Raw genomic sequence first — 19,521 nt, forward strand, 5'->3', positions numbered from 1 at the left:
TTTCACCTGCACATCTAGCTGAGGTGACTGAGACCAGGAAAGTAGTTTTCGTGGTAAATAGCTTCAAGTCACAGAAGACTATAGGCTCAAACAACTTCCTAGAAAACCGAGAAAGGACCCCTTCCAGGCTCCACTGGGCAGTAGAATCAACCTCACATGAAAACTTACCAAGCTGATGGAAGTGCCATGAAACTGATAAATAAAACTTAATAAATGGAGGGAAGGGGTTCTTTTCCAACAAGGGCACAAGAAAGTCAAGAACGTTATCATCTGAAGAGACACTTGTGGATTGAAGGAATTAACAAACTGTAGATGTAGGAGTTGCATGAGTGATCTATGCACAGTCTCAATCACACACCCAAATGAATCTGATTGAGCTGTTACTGGAAGAATTTACATACAGCAAGGTTAAGCGTTTACAGGTCGGGATGCTCATCAAGATCCAAATGAATACAGATGATAGAGATGTGGATGGGATATCAACGTCTGGTACTGTCCTCTTAACAGGTGCCTGGGCCACTACAGTGTGACCAGTGTACATATGGCTCTGTTCTAATAAATATTAGCTATGACCCTGTTTATTAGGGTAAATGGTGGGAAAGCGTACATGTTAGGAATGCATTACCAACTGAGCCCTGCTCTCTGCAAGCTCTGGAGCAGAAGATCTTTCATTGATTGTTCTGAGGCAATGCAAAAGAGACTATGTTCAGCCGATTCAACATTGCTGCTGCTCAGTCGCATAGTCGTTTCCGACTCTTCGTGACCTCATGGACCAGTCCACGCCAGAGCTCCCTGTCGGCCGTCACCACCCCCAGTTCCTTCAAGGTCAGGCCAGTCACTTCAAGGATCCCATCCATCCATCTTGCTCTTGGTCGGCCTCTCTTCCCTTTTCCTTCAATTTCCCCTAGCATCGTGATCTTTTCCAAGCTTTCCTGTCTCCTCATGATGTGGCCAAAATACTTTATCTTTGCCTCTAATATCCTTCCCTCCAGTGAGCAGCCAGGCATTATTTCCTGGAGGATGGACTGGTTGGATCTTCTTGCGGTCCAAGGCACTCTCAGGATTTTCCTCCAGCACCAGAGTTCAAAAACGTCTATCTTCCTTCGCTCAGCCTTCCTTATGGTCCACTACATTACTGTGAGGCAAAGTGCGTATTCAGTCTCGTTCTTGTTTTTTTTCAGATAAAAGAGAACTGTGGTGTTGTCCAACAAGAACCGCCCTGCCTTGCAGTCTGATCGAAATGCCTTTATAACAGCCAACACATTGTTTAGCACATTCATGTGAAGATATCTTTACTCTGTGTTTCTGCAACTCCTCTCATTGTGTGCCCTACAAACCTTCAAGAGACGCATCAGTAGTAAACACAACTGTGGGTTGAAGAGAAAGGAATGGCATTTCAGCCTGCACATGGAAGCTCTTTAAATGTCGATACTGTTGAAAATGTCCATACTCCATACAAATATACCAGAAAAGGTGGTAACCATATTTGTAGCAGAAGTGTCTGTGAACTGAGTGTAAAATGGTGATCATCTTGGCAGCAATATGGATCCCAATAGTAATGAGTAAAGCATCAAGACCCATGGCCCCATCCACTATGAGAGCCAGATCAATGAGAAGACGCAACTCAAGGAACTCAAACTTTACCATGATCTTACAGGCTGACATTTATGAGGCAGTAATACTCATCCCAATGAGGGCACAAGAGGAAGAGGCTTGTATCTTGGAGAAGATAGAGCTTCCCTCTGTAACCGTCCAGATGGTGTTGGGAAGAAATGGAGGCAACAATGATTTTAGAATCTCGTCCTTAATACATTACTGAGAGATATGGGATGCAAGAAAAGCTCTAAAGCCAGAGGGGTAGAGACTGGATACCTGGATTGGCACCTAGGGCTCCCCCGATATCAATTCTCTGTACTGTTTGGCTGCTGGAATAGTCAGCTCCAAATGAACTTGCAATGGATCCTTAGGATAATGCCAAGAAGATATTAAAGCCAAGGATTCTTCTCACGCTTACATAGAGCAGATTGAAGAGATTCCATCTGGGCGTTCAGGGACCATCCTGGGTCAAAAGCACCTAAAACTCTGAGGGATGGTTCAGATTTGACCCACACATGGAGTCGAGAAGATTCATACATTTTCAAAATGTGTATCTAAGAGAGGCATGTGAGTAGTTCTAACACAAAGGCTAGCTACTGTAACTTTTCCAAGTAAAATGTTCATAAAAACCAATTTGTCAATACAGTAGAGTCTCATTTATCCAAGCTAAACGGGCCGGCAGAACCTTGGATAAGCGAATAACTTGGATAATAAGGAGGCATTAAGGAAAAGCCTATTAAACATCAAATTAGGTTATGATTTTACAAATTAAGAACCAAAACATCATGTTATACAACAAATTTGACAGAAAAAGTAGTTCAATATGCTGTAATGTTATGTTGTACTTACTGTATTTACGAATTTAGCACCAAAATATCACAATATATTGAAAACATTGACTACAAAAATGGCTTGGATAATCCAGAGGCTTGGATAAACGAGGCTTGGATAAGTGAGACTCTACTGTAGTTGTAAAACTATGATTGTTTTAGTTATTATAGAATTGTTTTAAAAGATTTTTTAAAAGAACTTAGCTGGAAATTACTACCAGAAAAATAATGAAAATTTTGCTCTGCTAGTTGACAGAATTATGATGTCACAATTTGCCTTTTCTGGGATGATCACAGAAATGTGAATGTGTATTTTTTCCTTAGAAGAAATTTGTCACATATGAGGTTGCCCTCAAAGGTGCTCTGTGTATTTAGATTTTAAAGCAAGATTAAAAAGGGAACTGGTTTTTCCTCCCATTTGGTTTATCTAGCTGCCTTGATGTGTATATTTCCCATATTCATATTTCACACAAACAATTGGTCCTGCTCACTACAATAATTCAGAATGCTTATGTAAATTCTATATTAACAAATGATTTTAGATATGATCATTTTTCTTTGGACAAAAGTGGCATTTTTCTTTCTTTTTCACACCAAATGAAAGAGTAGAAACAATAACACCATGTAACACGATTTTTGTTCCTGGGTTATAAATGTCATTTTCTAATTGGTTTTATGATTAAAAAATGGAAAAAAGTTTATTAAACTCCATAAACGTTGTTTATGCGGGACATCCTAGAGCACATTTTGTTGAAGTTTTTTAATGAATATCTCATAGAGCAGTGGTTCTCAACCTGTGGATCCCTGGGTGTTTTGGCCTACAACTCCCAGAAATCCCAGCCAATTTACTAGCTGTTAGGATTTCTGGGAGTTGAAGGCCAAAACATCTGGGGACCCACAGGTTGAGAACCACTGTCACAAAACCAGGATATAACACTTTCAAACCAGTAATAGATTTTTTCCTAAATTTTGTGCCTAATTTGTTTTCCTCTCCTTGCCCCATCTTTTTTCTCCTTTGGATCTTCTGTACTAGATTTCAGACTTGACATAGATTGGGCTTTTAAGTATACTAAAATTATTTTATTACCTGTTTATATTTTAAAACTGTAAATATTAAAGATAAGACAGTGGAGTCTAAGCTGTTTGATACACACACACACACACACACACACACACACACACATATAAATTGGAAGGTGGACATGTCTGGAACAAAATATCACCCCCCCCCCCCCCATGTATAACATGAATAAAGAAGTTACATTGCCAAAACATACCTATTAGGTAAGTGATGACTTCCAAATGAAGTACTCCCTCCAGGACCTACAAATAATCTGAGCCCTTCCTCTGAAAAAGAAAACATTAAAGTAAAAATAGGCAATGCCATCAAATTTGGATTGCAGAGTTGTAGTCCAATGCTCAAATCATTACATCATGCTGGATCACTTATTATTTCTAATATATATGGTTTAGTGAGAAGTGAATTTGCTCAGAATCACATAAAGAGAGTTCTTACACACACAATCATCAATGGGAAAGTCTGGAGCCACAATAATCAACAGTTCATTATTTTCTTGTGGTTTACAAACCTTCTGCACTTGAGTCCAAACTGAAGTCTTGGCTCTGGAGTATTTTTTCCACAATATCATCCGCATCAACTCTGGTAGCATCAACCCTTTTCAGCTGTGATTCTACAGAATCCTGTTTCACTGGATGCCTATAAAATATTTAAAAGTTTAATAACTTTCAGATCTTTGAGCTTCTAATTCTTAACACTGAAGCAAACTAAAAGAAGCTTCTTCTAAGTTTTGTACCTGTTGTTTTTTTCAGGGACTTCCTCTTTCATGGACACCTCCACTTTATCGCTCTTTTTAAATTCAGCCTCTTCACATGGTTCTAGAATACTGCCTACCCCAGTTGATGTACTTCCCTCAGACGTATTTCTTTTATGGCAGAGATCAGAGATACTGGATGACCTTGAGTGGCAGGTGCTATATCCTAGAAGAGAAGAGTTCAGAGCCATTCATTCAACAGCAAGTGCTTATACTTCAACAGTTGAGCAGCATTTTGGTTTCCACTTCTATCTCGAATAAGCAACTTTTCTTCCTATAACAAGTACACGTTTCAATACCTGGAGTTAATTCAGATGTTAAGCTCCTTTGAAGTACTTCCATTTTACTACAGGCAGTCCCTGAGTTACAAACATCTGACTTACAAACGACTTATAGTTAAGAATGGGGGTGAGACAACAGAAAGTGAGAGAAATCTATCCTTCAGAAGGGAAATAGGGCAATGGATTCAAACATCAAGAAAATAGGAACTTTGCTCCTGGAAGTTATCAGGGGGAAAGGTGTCTCCATTGAAACACCAATCCTTGTTTCCACAAACAAACCTACAGAACCTATCTTGTTCGTAGCTTGGGGACTGCCTGTACTGGTATTAGTTTACATCAATAAATCTCCTACCTGACACTTTTGATTGTTGACTTGCATAGCTGGAAGTCCTAGAATGGCCACATGCTCCCAGTTCATCTGGGATAGAGGGGTTCTTGGTTGAGAGATCTGCGAAGGAAGAAGATGGAGCACCAATTTTTAAGTATCCTTGAGGTACACACACTATTATTTTGTAACACATGATGAAAATGTCCACTTTCTTCAGCAGACAATTCCCAAGATTTTTTAAATAAAAATGTTGGCTATTACAACACGGCGCATGAGTAAGTAACATGGAGAGGAAATATAAATATTTGTGTAAGAAATATGTTTAACGCTTTGTTCTCCTCATACAGTTTTATAAATAAGCAACAGCTAGGCTTTAAAGGCAGAAGAAAGGTGGGGAGAGAGAATTTCTGTTGACAGTACTTAGGTCTGGCCTTCACTCAACTATATCCCTTCTTATTGGTGCAATGCAGGTTACTAATGTTCCTTAACCATTTTTCAGCCAATGAGACTGGTCATCTAGAGCAGGGGTCCCCAAACTTTTTAAACAGAGAGCCAGTTCACAATCCTTTGGACCATTGGAGGGCCGGACTATAGTTGGCCACCAAGCAACAACAACAACAACAACAACAACAACAACAACAACAACAACAACAACAACAATAATAATATCAGGTCCTCAAGATCGAACTGCAAAGGCTCTGGCAGAAACCAGTGCAGGTGGTCCCAGTGGTGATTGGCACATTGGATGCCGTGCCAAGAGATTTCAGCCGGCATTTGGAAACAATAGACATTGACAAAATCACGATCTGCCAACTGCAAAAGGCCACCCTACTGGGATCTGCATCATCCGAAAATACATCACACAGTCCTAGACACTTGGGAAGTGTTCGACTTGTGATTCTGTGATACGAAATCCAGCATATATATCTTGTTTGCTGTGTCATACAATATAATAATAATAATAATAATAATAATAATAATAATAATAATAATAAAGAGGGTTGGAAGAGACCCTTTGGGCCATTGAGTCCAACCTCCTTCTGCCTTTGTGCACCAAAGGCACAAGCAAAGCACCCCTGACAGATGGCCTCCCAACCTCAATGTTGTTGTTAATAATAATAATAATAATAATAATAATAATAATAATAATAATAGAGAAGAGGAGAACCCTTGGGTCATTTAGCCCAACCCCTTTGTGCCGTGGGGGCCGGATAAATGGCTTCAATAGCCCACATGTGGCCCCCGGGCCTTAGTTTGGGGACCCCTGATCTAGAGCTTTGTATCTTTTTTTTGGTAAAGCCACAGCACTAAGAACTAATCTACAGAAGAAGCAAAAAAAAACCCCATTGCAGTCGGCGCTCTACAGATAAGATGAGAATGAATTCTCCCATGAGACTGAATTTAGACATACAGAAATAGTGCAGCGAACTTTCCAAATACAAAAATCATAGCTCAGGAAAGTCTCCGGATTTTTCTAAGAGACTCTGGCATCAAGTATAAGAAGAAACATGCCAAGTACAGTTTTTGTTTCTTGACTTATAGACTAATATCAAAAGTAACTTGCATAAGTGACATTCACATCCATTCACACCTCCAGTTTCTTGAACATTTTTCTTCCCGAAGTTCTTATCGCAGCATAGCTTCCTACCTGATATAGCTAGATGTGATGATGTTGTGTTTTTTACACCTTTTCTGTCTTCATGCAGAGATTCTGGTTCTCCAGCAATAGATATAGACATTCCTGTTGATGGAGGTCTGCAATCCAAGAGAGACTGAGATTCAAGCTATACCTTTCATAATTATTACCATTACTATATGCATTTCTACACCTACCTTCTTTTCTGTTAACACAGACATAGCTAAAATTCACCACATACAAAAGTTGAAAATATAACTATAAAAATTAAAACCTATTAAAATATAAACCACTAGCTGTGCCCGGCCACGCATTGCTGTGGCTGATGGGAATCATTTGTTGACCAGTTGGAATAGCAGTGAATAGCCTTGCAGTCTTAAAGTCTGGGTGTTTTCTCCTTACGTGAATCCTTGTTTGGTGAGGTGGAATACAATGGAATAGGTTTGCTGCCTGGAAGGCTGGGTACTTGCGTTGTAGGGAAATGGTTTTTTAGCCAATTTGAATGGCACTGAATAGCCTTGTTGTTTCAAAGACTGACTGCTTTCTACATAGGGGCATCCTTTCTTGGGCAGGCTGAATGAGACGGAGTAGCCTCATGGCTTGTAGCCTCATGGCTTGAAACCCTGAGGGTGTACTATGAAGGGGAAATCTTGCTTGGTTAGGCTGAACAGCACTGAATAGCCTTGCTGTTTGGAAGCCTGGTTGTTTCCTGCCTGGGGGAATCCTTTGTTGGGAGGTGTTAGCTGGCCCTGTTGGTTTCCTGTCTGGAATTCCCATTTTCAGAGTGTTTTCTTTATGTAATGTCCTGATTTTAGAGATTATATTGTTGCTTCCTGCCTGGGGGAATCCTTTGTTGGGAGGTGTTAGCTGGCCCTGTTGGTTTCCTTTCTGGAATTCCCATTTTTAGAGTGTTTTCTTTATGTAATGTCCTGATTTTAGAGATTATATTGTTGCTTCCTGCCTGGGGGAATCCTTTGTTGGGAGATGTTAGCTGGCCCAGTTGTTTCCTTTCTGGAATTTAGAGGCCTCCATCTAAAAAAAAACTAAACCCGAACATTGCGGCCTGGGGGCCTCCCTCCTTGGGGCCAGGGCGCTTCCCGGCCTTGAGGCGTTTATCTCCAAAAGAAAAGAGTTAAAAGAAACGAAACCTTGGTCCTTGCGGCCTCCCTCCGGCCTGGCGGGAGGCGGAGGTGGATCTTGGGGGGGAAGGTTCGGGCTCCGGCTCTCTCGTGGCCGGGGCCGCCCTGAGGCCTGCGGGGCACGGAGGAGCCTGCAATGGTCTTCATGGGGAGGGGGGCCTTTCTGGAAGCCCCCCCCCCGCCTTCGGCTCTGCAGGCCTCGACATCCCACAAAAAAAAAGAAAAGAAAAAGAAATGAAACCTTGGGGCCTTGCGGCCTCGGGAGGCTGAGGTGGGTCGGGGGGGGGGGGGCTCCCTCTGGCCTGTGGCGCATGGAGGAGGTGGCGCTGGGGGGGGGGGTTGTTCCACGCCTGCTGGGGCCCCGCCGCGGCCTGACAATGTTTACTCCGCGGCGCAACCGCGTGGAGGCCCCTCCTCCTCCGACCACCATGGGGCCTTCCAGCCAGGCTGACGGCTGGGGTTTTAAGGTCCCATGGAGGTTTTTGACGGGAGTTTTTATTGTATCAACCTAGAGGCGTGGATGATGGGTTGTGTTGTCCAATTTCAAGGTTGGGGCCCCCGTAGTTTAGTTGTTTTGCTCGGTGCCGCAATTCCATCACTCTTTTTTATATATATAGATTAAAAGGAAAGCAGCAAATACACTTTTGTTTAAAATTTTGTTTTGTGTACAGATGCACACACACCAATGTTGACAATCTGCTCAGTGTAAGAATGTGAGATCCTCCATCCTAGTGTTATGTGGGGTGCACTTTAAGGGGTTTGCAAAGAGAGTTGTAATGTTTAAGTTAGTGAAGTAGGTGAGCAACTGGGACAAATATGTTAACATACACTGCTGCAAGATTTTAATGTGAGTTGAGTACAGCTGACCTCCAAACAGAGCCTTGCCTGTGGCTGGGAAAAGCAATAAATAACACAATTGAAACGAAGGATTGTATAGCTGCAGTGTTTGGTCTGCCATCTTAGCTTTCAAATTTCAGGTGTCCTCATTGAAATGGGAGAAACTGATTTTAACCAGTTTGCAAAATGCTCTTTTGAATAGAAAAATTAACATCAAAAACAAGAACCATCTGGATCTTCTAAAAATGTTCAGGAAGCAGGCTTTTTGCGTTTGGAACTGTGACAAACTGATGACTCACTTCAAAGTGCCTCACTAAACTAGAACTCCATACTATCACATTTTCCTTCTAACATACGTGTTTATTTTACTGTAATGGACATGGACCCATGTACACACGTTCATACATGTATGTGCACACAGGGATTGTTTTATTTCTATAGTAGATTAAGGGGAAAAAGGAGAACTAATTTAGTAATATAGTATGTTTTACAATGTACTGGTTTTGCTATTTTTAATTTTTTTTATTCTTATAAGATTAAATAAAAATGCTTTTTTTCATCCAGAAATGACCACAATTTGTCCCAAACACGCCTTATTTCATCTATATATATAAATGAGTGATGGCATCACAGCGACCAACAAAACCACAAAACTACAGGCCCCCCAACCTCGAAATTTGACAACACAACCCATCTTCCACGCCTCTAGGTTGATACAACAAAAAGAAAAGAAAAATAAAGTCCTAATTAGAGGGAAATGAATAATTGTTTTTATCCAATTGCTGCCAGTTAGAGGACTAATCTCTGCCCACTTGGTCTCCTAGCAACCAACTCAGCCCAGGGGACAGGCAGACTTAGGCCTCGGCCTCTTCCACAGATTATCTAATTTGCACTGGATTATATGGCAGCGTAGACTCAAGGCCCTTCCACACAGCTATATAACCCATTTATAATCTTATATTATCTGCTTTGAACTGGATTATCTGGACTCCACACTGCCATATAATCCACTTCAGTGTGCATTTTATACAGCTATGAAGAAGGGGCCTCATATAATCCAGTTCTAAGAAGATAATATAAGATTATAAATATAATATGTAATAATTACTGTGATATAGAATCATAGAATAGTAGAGTTGGAAGAGACCTCATGGGCCATCCAGTCCAACCCCCTGCCAAGAAGTAGGAAAATTGCATTCAAAGCATCCCTGACAGTAAATAAAGAGCAACACTCTGAAAGCATAAGCCACAGAAATGCGTGGCCGGGCAAAGCTAGTTGCATAATAGTTGTAACCCCCTTTTTGGGGTGCCTTTTTATTAGGATTCCTCACAAAATAGTTGCAACCGTAGTTCATGGGTGTAACTATTATGGGTGTGACTTGCCTTGGCCAAAGCAAGCCTCCACAGCATGGAGGGGAAACGCTGGCGGGTGACTTCATTTGATTACTGGCCTGCCTTTCAGCTCTCCCGCTCGTACCTATGCTTTGAGGGCGCAGCCGTGCGGGTGAGTGAGGCTTCATCCGCCCATCACTGCATAGTAGTCACACCCCTCTTTTTTCTTCCAAAAAGGGGGTGGGGGAGTGCGATTACTATGCAGTGAAATGCAATATTTTCAATTTTTCAAAGTACTAAAAAAATTGATGGTGGGGAGAATGTGTCTCAGGATTCTGAATGTGAAAAATCTGTGCAAGTTAACATATTTTTGTTCAAATCTTGCAGATCTAAAAAAAGCAAATATTTCATGTATTTACCTTCCCTAATATTAAAACCATATTTGTTCTATGAAGACAGGAAATGGGATAGTAGCTAGAAAAATCTGAACCACAAAAAATAAGTACATATAATGGGCCAATATAGAGATCGTCTTTTTTTATATAATGATTTTTATTAAGGTACAGTAGAGTCTCGCTTATCCAACCTTCACTTATCCAACGTTCTGGATTATCCAAGCCATTTTTGTAGTCAATGTTTTAAATATATTGTGATATTTTGGTGCTAAATTTGTAAATACAGTAATTTCAACATAACATTACTGCGTATTGAACTACCTTTTCTATCAAATTTGTTGTATAACATGATGTTTTGGAGCTTTATTTGTAAAATCATAACCTAATTTGATGTTTAATAGGCTTCTCCTGAATCCCTCCTTATTATCCAAGATATTCGCTTATCCAAGCTTCTGCCGGCCCGTTTAGCTTGGATAAGTGAGACTCTACTGTACTTTGCAATATTTTGGTGCTAAATTCATAAATACAGTAATTACTACATAACGTTACTGTATATTGAACTGCTTTTTCTATCAATTTGTTGTAAAACATGATGTTTTGGTGCTTAATTTGTAAAATCATAACACAATTTGATGTTTAATAGGCTTTCCCTTAATCCCTCCTTATTACCCAACATTTTCGCTTATCCAACGTTCTGCCGGCCCGTTTATGTTGGATAAGTGAGACTCTACTGTATATCGAGACTGTTACATATTTTTAAAAAGGTTCAGGGAAGGATCTGGTGTGGTAGGTTATTAGGTAAACAAGGGAGGGGTAGGGTAGGAATGGAAGTGGAAAGGGAAAAAGGGGGATGGAAATGAGGGGAAGGAAACCGGGGTTTAGGGAGGGAGGGGGGTAGTTTGGTCTTCCATTCTTCTTCCTTGTGGTTTAGTTTGTATTATAGTCTTAATTTTTAATTCCTGGTCTCCTCTTGCTTTCTCCTTTTCAAGCTCTATCCTGTATTTTATTATTCTTCAACAGGTTATTCTGTACGCCTCAAATTGTTTCCAATCTGTTATTCTAATCCGTTTTCCTGTTTTCCTTCAATAGAAGTTAGTCTATCCATATCATATATTTTTTCCAACCAATGTTCTTTTGTAGGTATTTCTTCTGATTTCCAAAGTTTTGCAAAGACTATCCTTGCAGCTGTAGTTATCTATGTGAATAAAATATCATTATTTGAATTGAACTCTGTTTCTGGGTCAGTTATTCCTAATAGGTAGTAGTCCAAATTTTTTTCTTATTTCTTATTTAGTATTTTTTTGGGCTTCCTCATGTATGTATTGCCAATATTCCATGGTTTTGGTGCAGATCCACCAAGATAACATCTTTCTTGACAACCAAATCATAGACAATTTGACTGGGAGCGAAGTCTATGGCAGCTCCTCAACCTAGTTCAATACTAAATTATTAAGACAATGCTGCGAAATTTCTCTGAAACTCAGACAAATAGAAATTCAGGCAAACTGACTCAATGGTTAAACTAGGAGGGGGGAAATTGTGGAAAACTGGTTTAATAAAGCAGGTATTAAGCCAGCTGTACATGGGGAGGAGGGAATGTCAGGAACAGAATGCATTCCATATCCAACAAAATGTAATTTTTCAAACTGATATTTGAATCAAATATTGCCATGAAATAAGAATTATAAACTCAGAAAGATCAGTGGAAAATAACCTAAAAATAGAATAGGATGGGGGTAGTGCACTCAAAGAAGTAGCTAATATATACATAGATCTAGGAGAGCAAAAGTGATAAGTCGCACATCTGAAGCCCTCAAAGCAATAAGCATCCTATATTTTTAAAAATTCCAGACATTTTTTGCCTGCTTCACTCTCCTTGGCTCAAAACCTGACCAAACCCCTGTATCATGGAACCTCCACAAAAACCAAATAAATCAGCTGGAATTGAAACAAGAAGTCATGTTACTTACTTCCTGCATCTACTTCAGCTGGATTTTTGGACTTCAGGGATATTTTAGTTATATGAGGAGCTTGAAGGGATGGAAGAACAAAATGTTTTAAGTGGTTTTGAACCGTTTAGAGGCTGGGATTTAAATATCCAGAAAAACAGGGTATTTTCCAGCGGTTAGGGGCTTTGTTGTTCTTGTACAACTCATTGGAGGGATAGAAACTGCCCCTCATCTCTCCTGCAGTTGCACACCCCTATTTTGCAACTAATTCATCCTTGCATCTAGTGATGCTCACCACTTTATAAAAGTATTTTTTTCAGAGTACAATTTTTAAAATTTATTCAAAAACTCAGTTAATTAAAAATATTGAAATAAAATTTTATCTCATATATTACACACTTACGCTTTAAAACATGGATCCCCAGACATCAGTTGCATACTAATCAAAACCTGCATATAAGAAAGAAAAAAATGAAAATGAAAGCAGAATTAAACCAGATGTATAAAGAGGTAAACCCCATATCCCCGGCCTACTATACACAAGATTGCTATGGATGAATAAGATAATTAACATTGAAATGCTTTGTAGCAAACTGCTTATGGAAATAGCTAGCATCCATGAGTGTACTTCTGTTGGAATTGACTGTGCCACCAGAACTGGCACATTCTAACCAAAGAACAAAAGAAGTACATAGTTGAATCACAACCAATGTTAACTTGCAAGAATATGGCATTTCCTCTTATTCTGTGTTTCAGAAACATTTATGATATAGCAAGCATTACATTCACAAAGGTAAAATGACAGATGCAATTTCAGATGGAAAAGGATTTGAACAAGCAAATGTTATCCTCCCACAACAAATCTTAGTACAAATTCTTTGGCAGAGTTCAGCAGTGAGTAAGTGGAAAGCAATTTTCATATTTTCTTCTTCTTGCCATATCACAAGTCATGACCTAGCAAAATCTAGTCATGACCTAGCAAGAGTTCTATTAACAAGTGAATAAAAATTCCTTGAAAATTACCTCTTCTAATCAGTTCATCCTTATCCTGCCTGTACAGATGTAGTTGCAATAAATCAGGTATTTTCCATTCTCTGCTGGATTTTCACTGCGCTTTATTTGGATAGTAACATTTATACTGGCTTCCACATTTTGGATACCCAAATTACTAGGGTTTTCGTTAGCTTTATGTCAATATTCAGAGTGGAAAGGATGGATGCTTGTTTCCCCAGTCTGTGTTTAGCAGAAATACTGTGTTTTTTTTATTTAAAAAATCTGAAAAAATTAAACAATTACCTTGAGAATTGAATTGTCCTGCCTTGTGTTTTTGGTATCATAACCTTCCAGTAAACAGCGACGAGTGGTATTTCCTGATCCAGCAAATTCTGCCAGATTGAGGTCTGCAAAACCCAGCTACAGACAATGAAAAATATATATGTTTAAGGTAAAGAAGGAAGCAACTCTAACTGTAGCTAGGGAGCCTATCACACTAAAATAACACATGTATTTTTGGTGGTACACAATTAGTCTAAAATGATTTTTAACATCAATATCCTTTTTGGAAATATGGATAAAGAAAAAGTCGCAAACCATTTCATGTACAATTTTATATCCTTTTACCTTTGCATAGGCCTTCCCACCTTTTAGTTCCTGGGGGAGAAAAAAACAAAATCATAGTTAATAATTACTTATTTTAAAATGAAAAGAAATTTGGCTAGGATTTGTTACTATAAATCCAAGATACTAACATTATACATGCAAGCATGTAACCAAACACTATTTCCTGTGCAGAGAAAAGTTTAATTGGCTTAGCAGTTTTGGGAAAAGGCATTCATAACCTTTTGGACACATAAGGCATGACTTCCAGAGAAAGCTAAAAACCCATTTGAGTGAATCTTCTCTTTATTTATTTATTTACAGCATTTATATTCCCGCCCTTCTCACCCCGAAGGGGACTCAGAGCGGATCACATTACACATATAGGCAAACATTCAATGCCTTTTAACATAGAACAAAGACAAGACAAACATAGGCTCCGAGCGGGCCTCGAACTCATGACCTCCTGGTCAGAGTGATTCATTGCAGTGATTCATTGCAGCTGATCTCCAGCCTGCGCCACAGCCCGAGCCTGTGGTAAATACCCATTAGTATTCATGAAAGACAATGTGTCTTCAGTTATTGGACTGAACATATTGTCTCTGAACTGTTAGGAACAGAGATATGTCATTGCACAAAAAGAACAGAGTTTTAGAAGTGTTATTTCAGTTGCCCAAAAAACACCTACTCTCCCTTAAAACATCTTGGTTTATATCATGCTCTCAAGAAACAAAATAAAGTAGTTTTCGTTAAAATAGCACAGTTGGTTTACTTACAAACTTCATGTATTCAGCATACAAATGCATTGCTTATCAATCCAGTTACAAATAGATTTGAAGTAGTATCTCTGCGCAGATAACACAGGTCATCTTTCTTAGAATCAACAGTCCAAAGACTAAAGCATCTCTCAGAGTCTAATGGAGTCTCTACAGTGAGAGAGTAATGTCGTCTGTACTCTAAAATTTGAGTCTCAAGTCTGAATAGTCCCAGATCTGGGTCACATGATCTGCAGTCCCTCCCACAACATAAAGGTAGAACTACATACCATACACGCATATACAATACAGTAAGCAATCTGAATTATATACACAACAAAGATCTAGTATAGTAGGCTTGTAGAAGGTTGCTATTTCCAACAGCAGGAATGCCTATAAAATGTATTCTGTAAAATGTTTTAAAGAAAAAATAACTGTGAGACTCTCTGATATTACTAATGCTTTCAAAGGGCACTCAGCTCACACCAAGAAAGATTAAGTATTTTCTCAATTTCCTCCAGAAGTTGAAGCTCCAGAGGACACTCCATTTTATGCCCAAATGTCTTGCAATCCAAAGGATCTGGTTTTCAAGAGGGACAGAACGGATTATGAATGTTGTTTTAGTATTTCTTATATACTGGAAGATCAATTCACAAAGATATACAACTATACTGATCTTCATGTAGTTATTAACTCTTGTTAATATTTGCTTGCTACTTAGGATTTAAAAAAACAAATACAAAACAGCTGGGGCCAAAAATGTCCTCTGCCACTTTAGGCAAACCATGATGCAAAGAAGCAAAACATTTGTTAATAACAACCATATGTATACACTGTTTTTTTCTTACTTCCTTTTCATTCTACACAACTGAAAGTACATCCATGCTAGTGGATCTTTTGGTAGCATTATGGTTTATGTGGTCTGGCTTTCATGACAAATATTTGAAGTAATGCATTGGCAGCTACTCAAAGCCTTTTAGATAAGAACACAGAGCATCTTTTTAAAAGCCTCAGATTGTGAAAAACCTTTTAACATTAAGCATAAGATTGCAGTACTCAATGCAAAGTACAAAAATTAACATGGAATCATGCATAAGTATGAAAGAAAAGTAGAAATGTATGCTTAACCATATTCAAGTCAGAATTTGCATATACAGTCAATGAATGGTATACGCTGGCAGCCCGTTAAAGGCACTCTGCCACAGCATAAATACAACACAGATAGAAAAGAGCTTCCATCTTTACCTTTCGTACAGACACTCTGCAGGTGCAGGGATCCAAAATCCCTGTAGTGGTACTTGCACTCATTTTACACATAAATAAGAACCTCTTCTTCCAATGAACACAGTTTGCTTGCACCACTTCCCTGTAAGACACAGAAAAGAGAAAACATTATGTATTGATCAGAGAAATTGAAACATTTCAGAAAAAGTGAGGAACAATTAAAACAAAGCTAGGCCAGACAGGGTGCTAGTCACCTCTCAATCCTATAAATTGTTCATCTTTAATTTCAAACTCAAATAAATTCCTCAGATGTTGCTGAGTTTTAACACCTATTACAAATAAATATGTCAAAAGCCAACATGTTACAGTCATTTCAGTGACAAGATAAAGATTAAGATTCCAGGGGACCAAAGTTAAAATCCCCATTTGGCCATGGTCTATAAGGGAATATTTTAGTGGCCCAGAGTCCCACGAGTTATAGAATTAACAAAAAACAAACAAACAGAAAAAAAACATAGAATCATAGAATAGTAGAGTTGGAAGAGACCTCATGGGCCATCCAGTCCAACCCCCTGCTAAGAAGCAGGAAATCGCATTCAAAGCACCCCCGACAGATGGCCATCCAGCCTCTGTTTAAAAGCCTCCAAACAAACCTATAATGTTGGCATTCTACAGCATTGTCAGATGGTGTTGTTAAAAACACAAAACAGATGGGACACAAAATATTCCCTGCAACTTTCAGCAAAGTATGGTGCAGAGAAACAAAACTGGCACATTTTAGTTTTCAGTTTGTTAGCCTCACTTTGGGTAAGCATTAAAATTCTCTTAGGGGCTAGGAAATACAGTGTATGTATGTGGGTATATACACCACATACACACACAATACTGCCCACATGTTACTCAACTGCAAAAGGATTGGTATCATTAAGCTACTGTTTAGATACTGCTTCACTGAAAAAGAATGTGAAACAAATGTGCTCCTATCTCTTATCACCATTACTTTGAATTACAAGAATAGCATACAATCTTCCTGAAATGCTAGGTCATATACCTGATGTTTGCTTATACATCAATCATATTTTCAAATAAATTAATATACATTTTCCAAAAGCCCTTCATGACACTTCTATATTTGTTACATATGACTTCGGCTAAGTAGTGAATCTTAGAGCCATATCAGTCCTAGCAAAATAGCAGAATTCTTATAGTATCAAAGTTGTTCTGCAAGAGCTTTGGCATCTAATGATGTGTGAAGAAAATAATGAAACTCTGTCAACTGCCAGAAGGACAATGCTACAGTAGTTAATGAAAAACAAACAGAAAAATCATGTTTTTGATATTGCACATACCTAACATTTTGTTTAAACTAGAAGTACAACCAGAATTAGTACAGTATATCAATAATGTAGGTCTCTGTGGTGGCAAACTATTACTTTGTATATGTCATTTGTGGGAACTGGTTTAAACTTAGTTGAAAGTCTTTATTTTAAATGAAACATCATATTTAAACCAGATTGTTAATTCTGTCATTATTCTGCTTATAAAGTTAAAATCTTCATTAGAAAGTAAATCCTAATTTACTGAATAATTCAGTTATTATACTTTCTTTCAAGCAATGATAAAAGCATGCATGTAAACTTCTTTTTGCTGGTAAACATACATTACAAAATGATGCAAAAGTGTGCACATCCATTAAAACCCACCAACACACAGGCCATTAGCTTCCTTTATCAATGCAGACAGAGACAGAAAAATGAGGAACTTCAGAGAAAGAAAATGAGAAGGAAAAAACCCCTATCAGTTTGAGGGAGACATATAATAAGATCCTTGGCTTTCCTGTGCTGGCAGTCAAACAAACAAACTGATATAATGAGGTCACTGAAATCTAGGTTGTAACAAGCAATGGTTTCCGGGTCTGCAGCTAACAAATGCAACAGCCAATATTCAGGTTGAGGAAAAAGGCAGAGCTTCTGTGTGCACATATAATGGTCTGGTGAATTCTTTTGCTCTAGAAAAAGGGGCTGAGCACATCTCGCATTTTTATGGCAGGTAAAACAAATCATTCTTCAGGCTCTGTTTGAAATGTGCCTGACAGTCTGTTCAGAGGAAAGGATAGTATGGTAACAACCTCCATAATTGTGAAGCTAGTGTTTACTTCATGTTGAAATACTTCTGTACATGAATATATTTGTGTTATTTCTACACTTAATTGGCACAGTGTGTCACAAAACAATGGAATTAGTAATTTCTATTGATGGAAATGAAAAGCACAAGTTAGGTTGTTTTTAGAGAAAGGATTGGTATTTTTTAAAGCTATATCAAATTACTTCAAGAACAGGATTCATCTCTACATCTTCTAACACATTTTCTGGAAGAGAATCAATTTTAGAGAAGCTGAGAATTGCAATCCAGATTTTCCTCATGTTGTTGAACAACAGACCTCGCACCCCAAGGATCTGTAGTTTGCCAATGACACCAAATTCAAACATGAAATGTTTTTCTTTTCCTTTTTCATGGGACCTCTGCAGCCTCAGAAATGGACCAGCAGCAACCAACCCCCTCACAGACTTCTCATTTCTATGATTTTATATATCTATTAAAAGTGCATAGATATATGCTGATTTGTACTAGCGCACATACAAACAGAGTCCACAGCAGTGGATCTCAGTTTGATATTAGTACTGTTGTATAAACCTTTGTTTTAACTTCTGTTTTACCATTTTCTTGTGTTTTAAACTGTGTATATTGTTTAATGTATTTGCGCTGTTATTTTTGTAACGTTGTGAGCCGCCCCGAGTCCCCACGGGGAGATGGTGGCGGGGTATAAATAAAGTTTTATTATCATTATTATTATTATTATTATTATTATTATTATTATTATTATTATTATCTCTCGCACAGCAAACCTCAATCTCCCTTTTGATGAAATGTGTCTTCTACCTTCCTTCAATGTGTCCATTTGTATCCCTCCTTGTGACCCCCAGCTCTTGTTCCCTACCATCTTTTTCTATATGTCTATAACCATATTAATATCTACATCTGCTCACATGCGCATAAGATAGCCACCAGCCAGAAAATGTAAGCAATGTTTTTAACCCATTCAATAGAACACAACTAACATGATTTGCTGTGACTATATTCTATCTCTCCCCATATCCCTTCTTATAAAAATGTATTAATTAAATGTGATTTCAACACAAAGTCAGCCGCAGAGGTCATTGCCCCTTGATGACCCCGCTGAGGAATTTTCTGGAACATCTGGGATAGGCGAGACAGTGGTGACAATCAAGATCCATTGTGTATGTGTATTGAACAACAGGCAGTTTCCTTGGCAAGATGCCGGCTGATACTCGCCCAGCTGATTGCTTCAACTGAACTGACCATGGAAGTAGAAACTCAAAGTCACACATATTGGATCCCTTTATTTGGCACTTAAAGCTTGACTGAAGAAGATCATTGCCTTTTGTCCCAGGGCTCCCCGCTCTTGTCTTTCCCAGGAAACTTCCTCGTCGCCCTATGTTGGGACAATTTCATCAATCATGATTCACTTACATTTCCCAATATGGACATGAACTTTCTGGGGCTCGCCTCCTCCCAGAAAAACCGCCCCTCAACAGCTAACTGGCCCTCACCAGGCCAATCTTCCTCCATCTCCTCCCTCTGTCAGGGAATCCCCACCTGGAGGCAGCAATGTCACTGAAACACCATCCAATCGGGGTGCGGATCCAAGCCAGCCTCTCTTTTGGCTAATCTTGGAAGGGAGCATGCGGAGTGGGAAAGTTTGAATATCT

General features: G+C 38.9%; 1 protein-coding gene across 1 annotated transcript in view; it reads right to left on the reverse strand.

The window, feature by feature from the left end:
• eeig2 (EEIG family member 2) overlaps positions 1-19,521 on the reverse strand; it is a 38,336-nt gene that overhangs the window by 4,098 nt on the left and 14,717 nt on the right. The window contains exons 2-10 of the mRNA XM_003223599.4: positions 15,752-15,872; positions 13,776-13,805; positions 13,452-13,568; positions 12,559-12,605; positions 6,516-6,622; positions 4,892-4,987; positions 4,241-4,424; positions 4,016-4,143; positions 3,704-3,773 (exon numbers count right to left, since the gene is read on the reverse strand). Coding sequence (XP_003223647.1) covers positions 3,704-3,773; positions 4,016-4,143; positions 4,241-4,424; positions 4,892-4,987; positions 6,516-6,622; positions 12,559-12,605; positions 13,452-13,568; positions 13,776-13,805; positions 15,752-15,872 — 900 coding nt within the window. The remainder of the gene's footprint in view (positions 1-3,703; positions 3,774-4,015; positions 4,144-4,240; positions 4,425-4,891; positions 4,988-6,515; positions 6,623-12,558; positions 12,606-13,451; positions 13,569-13,775; positions 13,806-15,751; positions 15,873-19,521) is intronic.

This window comes from Anolis carolinensis, chromosome 4, assembly GCF_035594765.1.
Source record: "Anolis carolinensis isolate JA03-04 chromosome 4, rAnoCar3.1.pri, whole genome shotgun sequence".
Taxonomy (NCBI): domain Eukaryota; kingdom Metazoa; phylum Chordata; class Lepidosauria; order Squamata; family Dactyloidae; genus Anolis; species Anolis carolinensis.